Source organism: Helianthus annuus, chromosome 8 (assembly GCF_002127325.2).
Source record: "Helianthus annuus cultivar XRQ/B chromosome 8, HanXRQr2.0-SUNRISE, whole genome shotgun sequence".
NCBI classification, from domain to species: Eukaryota; Viridiplantae; Streptophyta; class Magnoliopsida; order Asterales; family Asteraceae; genus Helianthus; species Helianthus annuus.
In genome coordinates, this window is record NC_035440.2 from 251065 (window position 1) to 270431 (window position 19367).

Sequence of the window (19367 nt, forward strand, 5' to 3'; positions counted from 1 at the left end):
TATAGTATCTATACTATATAATAAAAGAAACCACTTTGCGAACACATGTCGCTTTATGAGGTGGTCTCAGTTAAAATTTGTAGAAGTGATTTGAAGATAAAGATAATTGATAACCATATATTAATTATTAAAATTAAAAGATTTTGATGATAAGAATAAGAATCACTGATAACCATATATTAATTAATAAAATTAAAAACTATATATTAACGTTTTTATTGTTTACAAAGTTAAAGATAGTTTTAATTGTTCATATAAAAGTTTATAATCTTTATATTTATTTACTATGTAATAACCGACAGGTAATGAAAATTCAAAAAAATAACATTTTTTTCTTTTAACTTTTTCTTTTACCTTTTCCGCTTATTAATACTATTTAATTTAAAATTTCATCGATTTAACCATGTGTAATACTTAAGTTTCTAACCTATTAATAAATAAATAAAAAATAAAGTAAAATGTTAACTTGTGTAATACACAAGTTTCTAACCTAATAATAAATAAATAAAAAACAAAGTAAAATGTTATAATTCATCAAAGTTCATTTTTTTTCAAAAACATATCTTGACGACCATATGTGTTAAGCGATTATATTATATTTAATCAACACGTGTAATACACGTGTTTATTCAACCCATGCAATACACATCTTTAAAGATGTAACTTTTTTATTATCTATAAGAGTTAAAAGCCATTTTAGTCCCTGTGGTTTGGGTCATTTTGTCAGTTTAGTCCAAAGGTTTTATTTTTAACCTGTGGGTCCAAAAAGGTTTCACAGTTGCCATTTTAGTCCACTAGGTTAACTTCATCCATTTTTTCTGTTAACGAGAAGGCCAATTCGGTCATTTTATATGGCTGAATTGCCCTTTTAGTTAACAGAATTACATACAAAATGACCAAATTGGCCTTCTCGTTAACAGAAAAAATGGATGAAGTTAACCAAGTGGACTAAAATGGCAACTGTGAAACCTTTTTGGACCCACAGGTTAAAATGAAACCTTTGGACTAAACTGGCAAAATGGCCCAAACCACAGGGACTAAAATGGCATTTAACTCTATCTATAATAAGGAAAATGTCACGGAATAGTAACAAGTTTTAAAAGTGTTTTAATTAGGTCATTCGTATCGTTTTTGTCTCAATTAGATAACTTAACATTCAAATCGAGCCATGTCCTTTTTTTCATGTGTCAAGAAAAAAATGGAGCATAAGATGTTGGGCTCGGATTATTTTAATATATGAAATTATATTTATTAAAAATAAAAACACTTTAATTACATTAAAAATTAAAAAAAAAAAACAGATTACAATCCACGTCACTCGAGTTAGCATCAAATAAAAGGGAAAAAAGAAATAAAAATACATATCACCACGGTTACCTATGAAATGGATGAAAATACTCTTATTTTAATGAAAAATGAATGTTGAGTGACTTGATTGGAACACTTTTGAAACTTGAGTGACCTAACCAGAACAATAAAAAAAAAATAAGAAACTTGAGTGACCTAACTGGAACTTAAGTGACCTAACTGGAACACTTTTATTCAACTCGTGTAATACACGGGTTATAACCTAGTAAGATATTAAATTAAATAATATTTAGTAGGAGGGTTATCTACAATTAATTAGAAGAAATTAAACTAAAATAATAATTATCTATAAGAGTTGGTCTAATATGATGACAAGTGTCCTTAAAGTGGTTTCTTTTGTTATATAGTTAGACTAGGCTATCACCCGGGAACTTCCCGGGTTAGGAAAATTTAATTTACAATAAACAAAAGTATATAAATAGCACTTTGAACCTCTAAAGTATCCTCTCCCTTCTCCACCGCAAACTTTTAGTTCGGTTTCATAAGTATTCCAACTTTGCCTCCATATGTATTCAAAGTTTTCATGTAAAGCTAATTCATTTTTAATTCATAATGAGATCTTTGTATAAGAATGTTTTCTAAACCCATACACCTAAGAAGACACGCCATGGTGGCGCCATGGTGGATGAATAGCCAAAGAGGCCTATTACCCATAAAATTTTTGGATCACGCCAATTGTTTAACTAAAAAACATATTTCCCTTCATCATCTAAAGTAAAATAAATATATCTGAACTCAAACTTTATCATAATCACAAAATTATAAAACTAAGTTGTTAAATGAGCATCACATGTAAAAGATATCCATGTTGACGCATCACATAGAACTTACAGTTGTTAAACTAAACTATATTTAAGATATCCATGTTGGCGCATACCTCCATGGAGCCATGTTCTAAATTTCAATTGTTGCCATACTCCTACACCAACAACCTGAATTTACAAAAAGAAAAAGATAAAAGATAAAAAAAGCCCCTCATAGAATTATATCTTGAATGATGAAAACACACATTGCATAGTTCATTGTAAATACATTATTATGTATGTTTGAACAAAGAGAAATGGAATACCTATGAGTTCCCTCAATACGATAACCCAATAAGTACACCTGATTCTTGTGGCGCACATGCCCAATTGCTTCAACCTCCACTTTGAATTCCGTCTCATCTTGGGTCCTTGAAAAACAAACCATCATTTAAACAGTAATAACTTTTGTTCGGTAAGCATGAGAACTCGTTACCAGGAAGCAAGTGGGACAACCAACCTCAAGTGCTTTGCAGACTTTATCAACCTCCGAACCTGCTAACATATTCTTGCCCCTTCTTTGTTGCTTGGTGACCTTCTTTGTCCCTTCTTGAAGGTGTCAAAGTGTTGAATCCACCAGGGTTACATTGATCAAAATCACTGCACACTATGCAAAAAAAAAGAGGTTAAGCAATCGGTTCTGGCCTACCCAACTGACTTGTTTCAGTTAGGCAGTTTGATCAACTTTAATGGTTTCGCAGGACCTTTACATGCTACTAACTTAAAAATTGAATTGTGTAATGCTGAATTTTTGTGCCTAAAAGATAAATTATATAACATGAAGAGCAAAACTAAAGGCAGTTGGTTTCATACCCTTTATCACCTAGCCAGTATCAAGCTCGAATTCAATTAGGTCACCCCTCTCATTACTGGAATAAAAAAAAACATTCCATCAATAAGTTTTCTCAGCAAAATAGGTGACAACAAAAGTATATCCTATAATTAGTAATCCATGACGTTAAAAACATTCTTTATGATCAGCACCAAGCTCCACCAAATTCAGACCACAAAATAAGATCAAATTTCATATCATATCCCAAGCAAAAAAAAAAAAAAAGCATTTTAACACACACCTGGCGTGCAAATACATATTCTAAGTACCAAAATACAAAAACTCACAAAAAAAAATCATTCAATCAATTCAATTAAATTTCACATAAGAACAAAAAAGATAATAGAGATCGAAATCATACTTTGAAACAACAATAGACTGAAAGATATCCAATTAAATGAAAAAAATATGATTGATTAAAAAACTAACCTAGAAATAGGATGATCTGCCAAATCGAAGGATGAGTAGCTTTCAATGGTGTCTCTGGTCATTGAATCAATAACAACTAAAGAAGATAAAATAGATTAAACATTCCTCCAATAAACGATATCCCATAAAAGATTCAGTACCTGAATTTGTAGGAGAAAACAGTTTACCTGCAGGACCCGTTTTAACATCAAGAGAAGCACATTATCTAAAATTTGATAAGACCATGTATCTTAATTCCACTTCATTGTTACACGAATCATAAAATTACCACTTCTAAAAGTTGCTTTTCATTAAGACATAGTCAGCAGCTTCCATTATAATGTCTGCTCCAGCCCCTATTGCCATGCCAATGTCTGTTCCATCCAAGGTTGGGGAGTCATTGATGTCGTCACAAACCATAGCCACTATGCTTCTATATTTTTGTAACTAACGGATGACGTCAACTTTCTCAGCTGGCAAAATCTCTACCCTTATGTCTTGAATGCCAGCCTATAAGCAAAATGCGATATCAACACGTTATGTTAACACGTTGATTTGGTTAAGCTTAATCTCCAACGGGTTAAATGGATCAAATTGTGTTTACATAGTCAATATGAAGAACAAACAAACCTCTTGTGCAACAGCTCTAGCAAGAAGCGAATTGTCTCCGGTAACCATGATAGATCGTACACCCATTTTGAAAAGTCCCGCAATAACAGTTTCTTCTCTTTTATAAGATCCGCAACTCCCTTAACACCGATGAGTTCAGAAATCATATGCCACCAATATCCCTGTCTTCGCTTTTCTTCATGATCCCCCACCACACTTTCAACATCGCTTGAAATATTAACCCCTCTCAACTAACACACTTGTGTTTACAACCTGTTCAATATAATTGCATATAAGCAACATGTGTAGAATCTTCATTTAGCAATATGGTAATTCCTGACATGAGCGAAAATCGACACAAGCAAGTCTCGAAAAAATCAGATTTTGGGTTGAGACTTGTGATGCTTAACCCGTTTAATAAATAGCGTGTGTTCAAATTGATCTATTTGACAATTTATTTACAGGTGTCATGGTTATGTTAAACGTTTACACCTTTACATAAAGGAAATAAAAAAAATTATAAGGTTAACCCGTCCAACCAATTTACTTACTACAACCCATTTACAACCATTTGTATGAAGAAGCCATCCAGTCATTTTAACAACCCTTATCTCAATTAAAGAATCTTTGGTTACCCTAGGATCCTCAAAGAAATAGAAATGGCGAGCGTATTCGAGTATTGCTTTTGATATATGATGCTCCCTGTTACACTAAGATAATCACATGACTGATTAAGATAATTTCACTGTCTACACACACTTGTTCATTGTTGCTTAAAAAATATATATAAGGAAAGTATATATGAGTGTGTGTGTGTGTACAGTGTAGAAATAATGATTTAATTTATACCTCAGGAGAAGCAACCAATGCCAAAAAAATTGCACGGTCCATTCTAGTGAACACTTTGACAGTGGTAACTGCACCTTTACTCTGAGTTAGAGTCCCAGTTTTATCAAATATCACATAACAAATCTTTCGAGCCCTCTCTAATGCATCTACTCCTTTGATCAATACACAAATGTTGGCTTCGACCCCAATTGCAACCATAACAATAGTTTGCGTGGCAAGGCCAAGAGCACAGGGACATGGAACCTGAAACCGACCAATAAAAGCATGGATAAGTAGGCTACATAAGCATCTGAGTGTAACAATGTTTAAGATGTGTATACCCAAAGTCAGCAAACTTCTGAAGAGGAGCTTTTGCCATTTGCGCCGTCTAGACCAGAGAAATTATTTGGCTTAAAACTGTGTCAGAGCCTTTTTTTGTAGCTTAAACATGGAGGGAGCCATGCAAGTTTATTGTACCTCCAATCATTAAAGAATTTACCTCCTTCAAAACAGGTGCTAATTCACCGGTAACCATACTCTCATTCACATAACTTGAACCTGAGACGACGGAACCCTATATTAGAACCTATTCATACAAACAAAATTTGATTATTGGCAATATTCAAACACAAATTATTTGTTACATGAGCTCTGGATTAAGACGGGTTACTTATAAGTTGTTTGCCTTGCTACAAATAAAAATAAAAACAAATACACTCAGAATCCATAAATAAGTAGGTGGGGATAACTAAAGCCATCTGATCATCTATGTTACATTACGAAGTCCACACCTTATCTACACATCATTAATGTAGCATAAGCAAAACTTTTACCAACATAATAGAGTTGCTGGTGAAATTAGAATATTAAGATGAAGCAAGGGCTAAGTATGCAGGCAATCCTAGGGGAAAAAAGCAAAGAAGCCTGCAATCCATTATATAATAAAAAATATAGATACATTGATAGGGTTTAAAGACTGAAATCGGACCTGATATGCAGTTGCTGATGATGACAAAGTATATGTATTATGCTACTATCATAAGGTTATGTACTACATATGTGTCCAATTATGGCATATTGATGACTACATTAGGGATTAGGAATGAGCAAATGGTATTGGGTACTCGTACGGAAATGGTACTGAAACGATACCGGTAACGAATTTCCAAAATTGATATATTTATGGTACCTACTCGTTAACGACTTTTGCCGTGTTCGGTTCTGGTGCGGTAAGGTACCTGTTCGGCACCGGTTTTTACCTTCAAATACAGGTACCGATACCCATTTTGGGGATTTTCGATACCCATTGGTACCGAGCTCATCCCTAGACTACATTATTTACCAAAGGTTAAAGCACTATATAATGTCCTAACCAGTTGCAATAAGACTGTTGTGTATAACAAAAGAAAACTACGACAAACTTTATAGGCAATGCTATTTACTTAAAACTTTGGAATCCAAATCAATAATAAGCAAACTTGTGATTAGTGACTGTTGATGTGATTAAGGACTTATTATTAATTCAAATAGCCTCTTGAATGTAATTAAGGACTTAGTATTACACCAAATATAAGCAAACTATTTTGAATATAATGATTTAACAGGTTTAATAAGCAAAATGACTTGTTCCTTTTTTAGCTAGTTATACCCATTTAACCCATTAAAAGTAATTAAAAAAAATCCAAAGTCACCCCATATAAGAGTAAATGGATAACGTCTAACCTTTTAACCAATTACACCAATCTGGCAAACCCCGCACTGTAATGTGAGATTGGCAGTATCCATGTTGTTCCTTTATCTAAAAATATGTCAAAATTTTAACTAATATCTTCTTCATAGAATATTAATAACTAAAAACATTGACCTTTTAATATGAACTGCACATTTTTGTACCTCTGCCAATCATTTACAGGATGTAGAGCATGTGGTTCATAAATTTGATCAAATTCTTCAGGAGCGACCAACAGTGGATATCTATGATAACATATGCATCATACGAAACATAATTACATAAACTGACCCAAAATTAATAAAAGATATAACTCGAATTTAAAAAAAGGGTACCTGAAGAACCATTAAGGTCTTGTCATCCTTCTTCTTAAGCTGATGAATATGAGTTAGCTTATTACTGTATGAAATAAACCCAATTCCATAACCCTAATCAAAACCAATATCAAAAGGTTAATTAAAGCATTCGAAAGAAACATCAAACAGACAATAATAAACCAAAAAAGCGAAGTAAAAAAGCAAAAAAAAAAAACTACAAAATTTCAATTATTAAACCTAATTTTACAGCCGTCAATTCCCGAAACAGTCGATTTGAATGGAAAGGGTTTAGATGAAACTTGGAGAGAAAGACATTAGAAGTGGCGATTTCTTATGTATGAAGATGATGGAAGACTATAAGAGGATCCCTAATAATAATAAAAAATAAACGAATGTTTAAGATGAAATCGAACAAACCAAGTTTAAATGAGGAAAAGAATTGTAACATAAACTCACCTTGCAAAGGAGGAACTGTAAACCGTAAGGATTAAACGAAGATGGATCGCCTGAGCCAGAAGAGAATGAAGATAAAATCAAGCAAAAACAGACTGATCGATGAGCAGAAGTTAGTTTGCATTAGGGTTTGTGATGGGATTCTTAGGAATCGAAAAGGAAATGATTAACAATAAAAATCATAGGTGAAGATCAGATAACCTACCATCTGATTTGCTTGACTGATGGAAGAACGAAGATGGAGGCAGGAAGATTAGGGTTCTGAATGCTTGAAACGTATGGTGTACTCATTTTGGGATGACGGTGTTAAAAATGAGGGATTAGAATGATCAGGGTTTTTTTAGTTCATTATATAACCGGGTCAAAGCATGTGGGTATGGATACCACACGCGGATCCCGTGTAAAAATAACACATGTCCCACGTTTTCCCGCCAAAAATCACAAATGCTTGCACCACAACATGACATGTGTCCCACATCTAATTTATTTATTATATATATAGATATATAGATTAGATTAGATTAGATGTATTCAGAAATAAAAAGTAACTTAAACCAAAAAATATTACTTTAAAACGCTATTAAACTCTTAATTTAAGGTATGCTCATACTTTAGGTGGAGGAGATCTTGAGCAAATATTGCTTTTACACCACCATCCTCCCCCTATCTTGACTATCTGCCCTCTATGTCTTTATGTCATTTTATATATTTGTTCTCTATCATCACCATGTTTTAAAATAACTATATATGATGTACACATTTATTAAAAAAACAAAGAAACAGTTTTTTGAGTTGCTATAAAAGGAAGAGATGCAACACCTCATATTGGCACATCAATTTCAAACCCTGGCTAGTTTTCAACATATATATATATATATTAATTAAGATGACGGGAAAAAATGTTTCTGATCTTCTTTCATCAACATGGGAATTAGAAGGAGACGCAAGTGATCAACACTCAACACAAACACATGTTGAGAAAAAACTCAAGTTATTCGGGGTTGAGCTGCTACATCCCCAAGCCGAGGAGATCAGTAAAACGAGGTCATCCGAGGGGGAAGAAAGCGTAAATTCATCATCAACAACAATAGAAAAAGATGTTCCAACAAAGTTAAAGAGATTCGAGTGCCGCTATTGTTTCAAGGAGTTTGTGAACTCGCAAGCGTTAGGAGGTCACCAGAATGCACACAAGAAAGAAAGATTGAAGAAAAAAAGGTTGCAATTAGAAGCAAGAAGGGAAAGAATCAACTACTATCTCCAACCCTATACCCGTTATAATAAACATTATGGTCCAGAAAATGAGCCTCGTATTAGTTTTAGTCAGTATGATGATGATGATCTATTGTCGTTTAGGGACCCATGCCATTTTACTCTTACGCATATAGATAGGAAACCCTCACCCTCTTATCGACCACTTGAATTAAAGCAAAACTACGTAGCTGCTGCTGCTGCTGCTGCTGCAGGTTTAGATCTTCAATTGACCTTGAGCTCCAACTCCATCATATAAACCATTTGCTCGATCACCACCTCGGATCATGGCCATACGCATGTAAATTACATTTCTTTTTTAATGAAGAGATCAGAGCATCACAAATATATTTACTGGAGTAGTTTTTTTTTTTCAATTTCTTTTCTTATTTATTAGTTTATTTTTGTATCATGGTGGCCAACCTATTATTAATTTGTATTCTTCGATTAGTGCAAGAAAGATATATTTATTAGCATCATCAATTATGTTGCTTGATCACTAGGGTTTCTTTAGAAGAGAACCGAAGATTGGGAACCTTTCTTTTCATGACCTTTTGTTTATTGATTATTCATTCTCTTTTACATTATTTCTTCAGAAGTTACATACTCGATCTTATATATATGTTTTATTTAGTTTTATCTAGCAGTCCAAGAGTTGATTAAGTGTGACAACAATTTATTCTTTTATCACCTTCTAGATAAATATGTATTAAGATAATAAATATAATAGAAATATAAAAGTAGTAGGTGAAAAATAATAGTTACTACGTCGAAACCAAACAGCATTTTTCTTCTCATTATATATATATTGTTTTCTTGATATTTAAAACTAATAGTAATAGTAATTCCACATGAAAGATAGAAAATTATATAAACAAGTTAATTAATTGGTCAACAGTCAACACAGGAAGCTAGTTTACATATCAATATTGTTTTTAAACCTTAATCTACTTCTTAATTGTAATATTATCGACGCAATAAGTTGTGACTTTGTGATTGTTCTTGATTCTATTTCTATTAGAAGTGGGGGCATTAAAAAGTGATTTTGCATCTCTTATCAAAATAACTTTCAAAACATCGAATTGAGACACAAAACTGTACTGATTGAGTTTTCTAACATATTAGGTATATATGTTTGACAAATATTTGTTAAGTATATATATTTTTCATCAGTCAAAATTATATAATGGTTAGTTAAGTATATATATATTTTTCATCAATCATCATCATACTCAGTAAATCCTACCAATAGCAAAGCTAAGGTAGGGTCTGAGGAGGGTAAGATGTAGACAGCCTTACCTCTACCCCGTAGGAATAGAGAGGCTGCTTCCAGTGAGACCCCCGGCTCGATAGTAGCTTTGCATCAAGCCTTGGACATAAGGCACATAACACTCAGCAACCGGGACAAAGGCCGATTAGTGCATGTATCCCCATGTCTTTCGGCTATCAATGCCACCACACGATGCATGATTAACCGTTCGTCGCTTTTAACGTTAATTTCACGGAATTAGTAAAATAACGTTAAAATTAGTGCAATTTCACTTTTACTCCCTGAGCGCCCACACATATATACATTATATGCGCACACCGCAAGCGGGGCGTAATATTTTTCATCAATCAAAAGTATATAATGGTTAGTTCTTGTTCATATCAAATGTTAAGAATACAAACAATAAGAAATTGGTAATTTGTAGCTTAACTATATTCGGATATAACTAAATGAAGAAACGGTAAAATAAATGATGATAGATTTGCCAAAAGTGTATCAACGTAAGTGGGAACCTTCGGCAACGAACATATTGACATATCACCGATATAATTTTGAACAGATTACCAATGGGAGTTACCTGCTAGCAATTCGAACTGTCATTACTACTAGCTGATTAGTGACAACATCGTCACTCAGGATTACCAACGAATGCTTCACCGATGGATCATCAATGGAGGAATAACCAACGGGTAACTGATGTTTATTTTCATCAATAATAACTTTTTTATTACAAAAAGTTGTCGTCGGTTTTATGTAAACACTTCCTTAAATAATGAAAAAAATGTTGTGCAAGAAAAATCTATACAATCAAAATCCATAACAGTGTACAAAATATGTTGAGTTAATTACTCCCAAGTTCCTTTTTGCATGGATTTCACCTTTCCCCACATACTTTTTTTTAACGGCAAATTTGGATCACTGACGTACCACTGGAGTATCATCGTGTCATCAGTAGAACCACCCGATCATATCCATCTCCACTAGACATAATGTCTATACACCAATTCAGGAGGAAACCCAATGGAAAAAACCCCCTTGTAGGAATTGAACCCAGGACCTATTGGTCCCAAAGTCTTATCCCACCACCAAAATGCCACTAGACTATAAAGCCATGGACCCTTTCCCCACATACTACATAGATTTTTTTTTTGAAAGACAAATTACATAGATACAGATATGCTCCCTATGGTATACATTACCTAACATTTGTGCTCTCTAACGACGGATGACATTAATTGTCCAGTTAAGTGTGCATTTGAGATTACTTACCTGTATTGGTAAAAACAAAAGAATTTAAAAAAATTAAAACCAAAAAGATAATATTAAATAAATTAAATATACATTAAAACCTTGTGGGGCTCCCTCCCCCCCCCCCCCATCCAACAACCACCACCATATGTTTACCAACATTAGGGCTGTTCACGAGCTGAGCCGAACCGAGCAGACCTTTGCTCGTGTTTGGCTCGTTTACAAACCGAACCGAGCAGAGCGGCTCATTTAAAACCGAACCTCAAATCAGTCGAGCGTTTTTCGAGCACTAAATATTCCGAGCGAGCGTCGAGCGAAATTCGAGTAATTTGGACAACCGTGTCGCTCGATTTAAATTTGCTGAGATAGATAGTGACAATTTTTTGTCTCAAGTTTTTATGTCTTTAAAAATATGCACATTTCATGGTATAATATTTTTCTTATGAAATACAATGTTGTGGCCGACGAGGCGATGATCATATTGCACGAACAATTACGTTGAGAGAAGGAGACGATTGACTTAGGGTAACGACATGAAACATTGAGGCGATGAGCAACCTGTCGTTTATCGGTTTAGGGTTTAACTTTTAGATTTGATATTAGTTTTTTTTATTGGCGTGGTTGGGCTATTACGTATAAATATGTTTGTAAATTTGTATATAGTGCACCAAAATCTAATATAGTGGTATATGTAAAACTATAAATTTAATTTATATTTAGGTATATATGTATGTGTAATGTGTGTATATATATAGGTGTGTGTGTATGTATATATATATCTATAATGTATATTTGTGTATATATATATGTGTATATTCATGTTTATATATGTATGAGTATATGTATATGTATATATATATACTAATTAAAGATAATAATTCAAGTTGAACCGAGCCGAGCGGACCTTTGTTTATGCTTGGCTCGTTTACAAACCAAACTGAGCAGAACGGCTCGTTTACAACCGAGCGTCAAATCGAACGAGCATTTTTCGAGCAATTTTCGAACAAGAGTCGAGCGAGCGACGAGCGATTTGAACGGCCCTAACCAACACTAGGATGCTCTACAGCTGCCGATTCAGATCAACAACCGACAATCTAGGGTTTGTGGAAGGTAGAACCATGTGGAGATGAGCATCTTCTAAACTTTCGACGTCAGTCGCCAAACCTAATTTAATTGTTAGATCTACCATCATCGTTGCCTTTTCGCCCATCGGCGACTATTGTCACTCTCGTTATTCAGTACTTTTTATTAACTTAGGTCTGTATCTAACTCATATCTTGGAGTTGTATGTATTGTTTGTGTGTGTGATTGTTTGACTATTTATGGATTAGGATGTTTGTACACTGTAAACTGAAGGAAATGTTTCTAAGAAAGTCGAATATGTGATGCCTATTGCAATCGGTCATGAGTGTGAAGAACTTAAAGCTAAGCTTTGTGTCAATTCTCGTTTGGCAACTCATTTTGTAGAGTTATTTGCATTTCCTTAAGCTGATGGAGCTCAGCTCTAGTTTAGTACCAAGAAAAGTACGGTGGTGACCTTTGGTGGGTGGTCATGGAGGTTAGGTTAGACGAAGATGATGAGAGGGTGGGTATTATATTTGTTGAGACCGGTTAACCACTACTATAAAACAGAACTTTAGACGGGGTATTATGGGTTTTAAGACGGTGTTTTCAACACCGTCTTAATGTACACTAGTTTAAAATCATGTCTTATTAGACGGTGTTCAAACTAAACCCCGTCTTTAAATAAATGAACCTCGTCTTTTGATCCAAAATTTATATTCAAAATATTATTAAAATTAATACGATTAACACCGTCTTAAAAGGCAAGCTGGAGGTTTTTTTTTTTTTTTTTTCAGTTTTGGGTCTACTCCAATCGTATCCGAATCAAGCCATATATACACCATTTCGAACCTTTTCAATCAACCCAACAACAGACATTCAATTCGGAAATAAACTTGTCAAATTACAATTCTTTGCTAAATGTATAACAAACGACATTAAATTTCATACATAAGCTACATACAATTCTAATATCTATAAATAAAGCTAAACTAACGGAATACTTGACTCTTGAAAACAATTCGGCATCAACGTCTTCAACAAAATCTCTATATCATCATCCGTAGCCTCTCCTGTGTCATGCCACATCTAAAGAAAGTAAATATAAAAAGTTAGAACAAACATCAACGGTAACTAAAAGCAAATAGAAAAAAAGTTTGGCTTTTAACATCTTCAACAAAGTCATGTAGTATATATATATATATATATATATATATATATATATACACTAATACGTCTAAGAAGATCACAAACAATCCCATAAAAAATTGTATAAGTAGATAGTACTTAACATGACCCTTACCCTTCGATATGTATTAAAAGTTGACATGTTTCAACCTAAACCCGTTTAACCTATTACATAACACATCCAAGTTCCAACCCACTCATCCTTCCACATCTCACATATATGTATATTAAGAAATAGTAGAAAACTAAACAAAAATGTGGTACCTCGGGAGCCATCCATTTATGTTGTCATAACATCTGAGCTATTACAGCAGCTTACTCAGCTTACTGTGTATGCTCCTACAAGGTATAGAAAGATATCAATACTAAACATATGAAAAAACTCAATAGCTTTATGACAAAATTATATAAACATGAAATATTGTAACTTCAAACCATATAATGGTTGCTTGCCGATCATGTAGAGCTTACAAAATCAAACTACTAGTACTAACAAAATCAGTTGATGTCGAAAAAGCATATACATTGGTAGAAGTAAAAAAACCTTAATGTTATAAACACCAATTTCTCCACCAAATGAGGACGTTGATATAACTTCTTGTATCTTTGGATACCAATTCACATCAAAGTTCCAACAAGCCCGAGCGGCTCACGAGCCTAGACGAGCCCACTATTTATATAATTCGTAATAATATATTAAATATATATTTAAATAATAACAAATACTATTTATAATGTTATGAAAAACAACTAAATTATATATACAAAATAATAGTTATTATTAATTATTAAATATACAAAATCATAGTTATTATTAGAACAAGAGCAAAATTCAACCCTTTCAAAAAGAAACAGAAGAACAGAGATTCCAACTTATTATTTTGACAAGCATTTCATAATGTGAAGTCTAATCTCTATATTTGCAACATCGCTAGTTGTTATTTGTCTAATTCAGTTTCACATAATCATTCCATTGGGCTTGAAATTAACAAAATTTATATTCACAAAATTGCAAAAGCACCAAATTCATATTCACAATTTCAAACTCATAAACATACTAACAGAATCATAGATTATAAGTTATAGATAACTAGAAAAGTAAAAGAAACTGAAGATTTACCTCCTAAGTCCCATATCCCAATCGTGTTCTGACTTCTAAAATCTGAATGACCCGGAATGGGAGACCTGGAGAGCGGAGGTGGCTGGATAGCCGTTGTGGAGGTGGGCGGTGGCGATGACAAAAGGTCGATGGCTGCAATGAGGTCAAGGGAGAATGAGACCATCTCGGTGCGACTACGTGTACAAGTTTTTTTGAACAACCAAATGAACTTTCATTAACACAAACATATATGATAATTAAACCGGCAAGAAGACGACTGAAAATATACCCAAGAGCAACAACCTGGTCCATAACCTAACACAATGATATAAGTACTGTTTATAAAACTGAAAAACATTAAATAACATAAGTAAAGAGAAAAAAACTAACCTTGAAACTTTGTAAGGTTGTTAAGGGTGAAATTGAATAAAGAAGATGAAGAAGTTGAATGAGGAAGATGTGGGAATTGAATGAGAAGATGAAAGGAATTGAAAAAGATAAGGTTTTGAGGGTTGTTATGCGCATACAACCAGTTTTATATTTTATAAAATGTTTTCTAATATTTTTATTTGCTTAATTGAGGTATCGAGGTATGGACTTATGCAAGTGGGCTTTAAGTTAAAATGTGCTGGTTAAAGATAAAAGGCAGATGGGCTGTTATAGTTGGGTTGTTCAGGCTGCTATTGGACTCTATTGGGTTGCTGTTGAGGTCTATTGGTCTGCTGCTGTTGAAGACTATTATAACAACTTATAAGTTGTTATAACAGAGTATGTTTTAGCTAAGTCCGGCTTATCCGGACATCAAAGTGGATACCGGGTCAATATAAAAGGTGACTTAGTGCATTATTGAGGGGTAACAACTCAGATATTTTAGATCAGTATTCTCTCGTTTCTCTCTCTAAAGTGCTTAGGGTTTCTTGTTGATTATCGCTAAATCATCTTGTTTTTAGTGATTCGTGTGTGAGATCTATTAAGTGTTTGATGATTGTCGTGTTGATAATCATCTGTAGTTGAGAGTTGAGAGTGTTCATTCTTGTATCAATTGAGTCGTTCTTCAGTTGTAGTCTTCAGTTTGTTTGAGTAAATACTGTTTGACGATGTTGGAAGTTTATAAGACGGTGTTCACAGACAACACCGTCTAAAGGATGCAGAAATTAGTATAAGACGGTGTTTAAGCATTAGACGGGGTTCTTTTGAATTTTATTGAATATTTATAAGATGGTGTTCAGAGACAACACCGTCTAAAGGTTGGAGAAATTAGTATAAGACGGTGTTTAAGCATTAGACGGTGTTCTTCTGAATTTTATTGAATATTTTATTTAAAAGAGCTTAACGTTCATATTGGTATTGGTTTTAAGACGGTGTTATTACTTTAACACCGTCTAAAACAAATCCTTGACACCGTCTAATGTTACATTTTGTAGTAGTGAACGTACAAGACCCCCTTATCGTGAGATGCGTACGCGACAATCTCAACCACACATCTGATCTAATCTACCCCTTAATTTGATTCGGTGGCACAATAGTAATCTACATTCAATTCAATTACAAAAGCGAGTGGGAAGGGCATAAGTGTCAATTACACTTCAACCCTCAAAAACCGATTAACAGTTGGAGACTAAATCGTAGCCCTAAATTTCACAAATTTGCTTCAGGTTCAAATCACATACTAAAATAGAGATTCGATCATGGTTAAAAAGCAAAATGCAGGTGACGAGGTGTAACCCGCATCGGTCACCCGACCCAGTTACAACCTTTTATATTAATATAAATACAAACGTTTACTCTAGAACCTTCCATATCTATATGGAAGGTGCATAACTAAATCTCCAACTTTTTGGGAAGATCGTGTAAATCTCCAATTTATCGGAACATATCCTGGAATAAAGGAAACCCTAATGGAAAACCTATAAATAGAGACAAATGCATAAGGTATGATGATCTGATTCTCATATATCTTCTTCTCCAAAACTTCCCGCATAAATCAATACTTATTCTCACACCGGAGGGTGGTTACAGGAATAACCCCATTCCTGTAACGAGTCCTGACGGTGTTTCTGTTTTGCAGCCAAGCGTTCGAGTCACTAATCATTGAAGTCGTTGGTGCTGTCTAGGTCAGTGTTTCTTCATTGGCGCCATCCGTGGGACCTATTTAGCGACAAAGAACTTCATGGCAAGTGACCAGAACATGGCTGGTCAAACGTTGATAAATAATAACTTGGCGCTGGGGGCGGGAACTGGAACCATTCCACAATCGTCCCCGGCCGTCACCAGGTCGTTAGATCCGGAGTTCGAAGCGGAAGGGCCGCCACCAGGTTTTGATAATATCACCACCGTCTCTTCCCAGACCATGGTTACAAACCCTTTCCTCTATATGCCCTCACAAGCAACACCCGGACGGATGGAGGGGACGGGCGGTAACACATTTGCCCCAGGGACTACTGTTTTTTCACAGGCTTCACGCCTCTACTCCACTCCCGTCATCACTTCGGCGAGCCCCAGTATCTTAGTATCAGAAACTAGTACTCCCCAATACTACCAGCCGTTGGTTTCTAACCCAATGCCGCCGTTATACTCGGCCGCGCTTACGGCGGCGTTATCTACACCACCTCATCAGCCGATCATCATGCCAACGGGGGTAATGAATGCCCCTGTCACACCAGGAAATCAAATGTATTTCCCGGGGTATTGCTATGCGCCCCCTTTTGGGTATTTACCCTCATACGGGGGAACAGCTTATCCGTTTCAGGGAACAGCGCAAGGAAGCTCTCAATCGCCGTACGCGGCTTACATGCCGCCATGGTGGAACTTTCCGACTCCACAACCAATGTATACCCAAGCGCCAACTGAACCTGTGCACGACAGAGAAAATGCGATCAGACCCCGGATGACCCCTTTGGAAAACTCCGGTCTGGGGACAGGACCTGCCCCGGGTGTGAATGTTCCACCTGCACAGCCCGTGAATGTGGAAGAAGACGAATTAACCAAGCCGTACAAGCCGGTAGACGCGACATTCCGATCCAAATTCACTCGTAGGATCGCCGAAGCCCCTATCAAAGAAAAACCAAAAATGCCCCAAACGGTCGGTAAGTACGATGGCCTCACTGACCCGGACGGCCATCTTAATTTATTTAAGAGCGCGGGTGAAGTGGCCTGCTGGCCCATGCCCCTATGGTGTAAAATGTTCGTACAAACCTTAGTGGGAGCGGCACGAGTATGGTGGGACAGCTTACCCACGGGCGAGATAGACAGTTTTGAAGATTTGGAGTCAAAGTTCATCCTACAGTTCAGTCAGCAGCGCCGACACACGAAAGATAGGAACGAACTCCTTCATATTCGTCGTCGAGACAATGAGACGGTAGAAAACTTTATCATCAGGTTCAACAAAGAAAGCCTGGCGATACCAGGCGTCACCAACGATCTGGCATGTGGAGCATTCCTCCAAGGGGTTAATGATGACGAACTACTGAGAACACTACATGGAAGGGACGGGGTACCCCCGACCATAGACGAGATACTGCGAATAGCCAAAGTATATGTTATACAGGAAAAAGCAGTAGCGGCCAGCCACGCGGCCAATAGAAAGAAAGAAGCTCTAAAAAATCAGGAGGAAAAAGATCACCGGGGGTCCAAAAGCAAGCACAGGGGAGACCGATATCAGCGAAACGACAAGGACTCGCGGTATGACAGACACCGAAGCTCTTATTCAAGGAATGAGGCGTCAAAACCTTGGTCTGAATATCCCAATTTAAGCAAGACCCCGGCAGAGATTCTTGCCTCAGAAAACCTCAGGCTCAACCCACCAAAACCACTGAAAGACAACCCGAACAAAGATACGAGTAAGTACTGCGAGTATCACAAGGGGAGCGGGCACGATACCAACGACTGTTTCCAGCTTAAGAAACAGATCGAATATTTCGTAAAGTCGGGAAAATTGGCACACCTAGTGCGAGATATCAAACAAGGCCCGCCCATGGTCAAGGAAGAGAACGACAAGGCGGCAGGTAAAAGGCCGCGTGAGTTGAACATGGTTCGTGCCGACATAAGAAGGGGGCGAAGCGGAGTTTCTCCACGCTCGAACCTTGGATGTTGGCAACAATGACTATAGAACCGCGAATGGAAGATTTGCATCTTACCACGGACGCCCTGATCATTTCCGCGGCGGTAGGAGACTACCGCATGAGGCGAATCCTAGTCGACACTGGAAGCTCAGAGGATATCATCTACGAACATTGCTTTAACAGAATGCAACCAGAAGATAAAAAGCTGCTTGAATCAGTACACGCCCCTATCAAAGGCTTCACAGGAGAGAAGGTTGATCCTATTGGTCAAATCACTTTCCCGGTAACTTTCGGGCAAGCACCCAAAGAAAGAACCATACTACTAACCTTCCTTGTGGTCCGCGCTGAGTCATACCACAATGTGATTATCGGAAGGTTCACCCTGGGAAAGTTAGACGCCATAGTCTCCACGGCGAGAGGTTTTATGAAGTTCCCAACACCACAAGGTATCGCTACCGTATTTCGCGATAGAATCGGAGAAGTATTGGATACCAAACGATGTCGCCAAGGGCCCACGGGGGCCACGGGACCAGAAAGGTGGGTATTGAGCACGCGCCACCCGGACCAAATGGTCACCATTGGGGACACTCTGTCCCCAGAAATAAAGAACGATTTGAAGCAATTGTTAAAAAGAAATGCAGACATCTTCGCTTTCGAGCACTCCGATATGACGGGAGTCCCCCGCGATAAAGCGGAACATAAGCTCGCCACACTCCCAGGCGTTAAGCCAGTCGCCCAGGGTAAACGCAGCATGGCCCCGGACCGCCGGGCGGCGGTCGTTAAGGAAGTGCGCAAGTTAGTGGAAGCTGGAATTCTCAGGGAAACGCAGTACCATACTTGGGTG

At 36.3% G+C, this 19367-nt stretch overlaps 1 protein-coding gene and 1 long non-coding RNA gene across 2 annotated transcripts; one reads left to right on the forward strand and one right to left on the reverse strand.

Moving 5' to 3' along the window:
- Positions 1–8178: 8178 nt before the first annotated feature.
- LOC110871718 (zinc finger protein 5) lies at positions 8179–9078 on the forward strand. The gene has a single exon (XM_022120439.2). It carries the CDS (start codon positions 8234–8236, stop codon positions 8852–8854), a length of 621 nt encoding a protein of 206 aa, XP_021976131.1. The 5' UTR covers positions 8179–8233; the 3' UTR covers positions 8855–9078.
- A 3988-nt stretch (positions 9079–13066) lies between these two features.
- Positions 13067–14911, reverse strand: LOC118481135. Its single transcript, XR_004864526.1, has 3 exons — positions 14484–14911; positions 13628–13702; positions 13067–13264 (listed from the first exon to the last, which is right to left on the reverse strand). It is a non-coding gene; the product is annotated as an uncharacterized LOC118481135 (long non-coding RNA).
- Positions 14912–19367: the final 4456 nt, after the last annotated feature.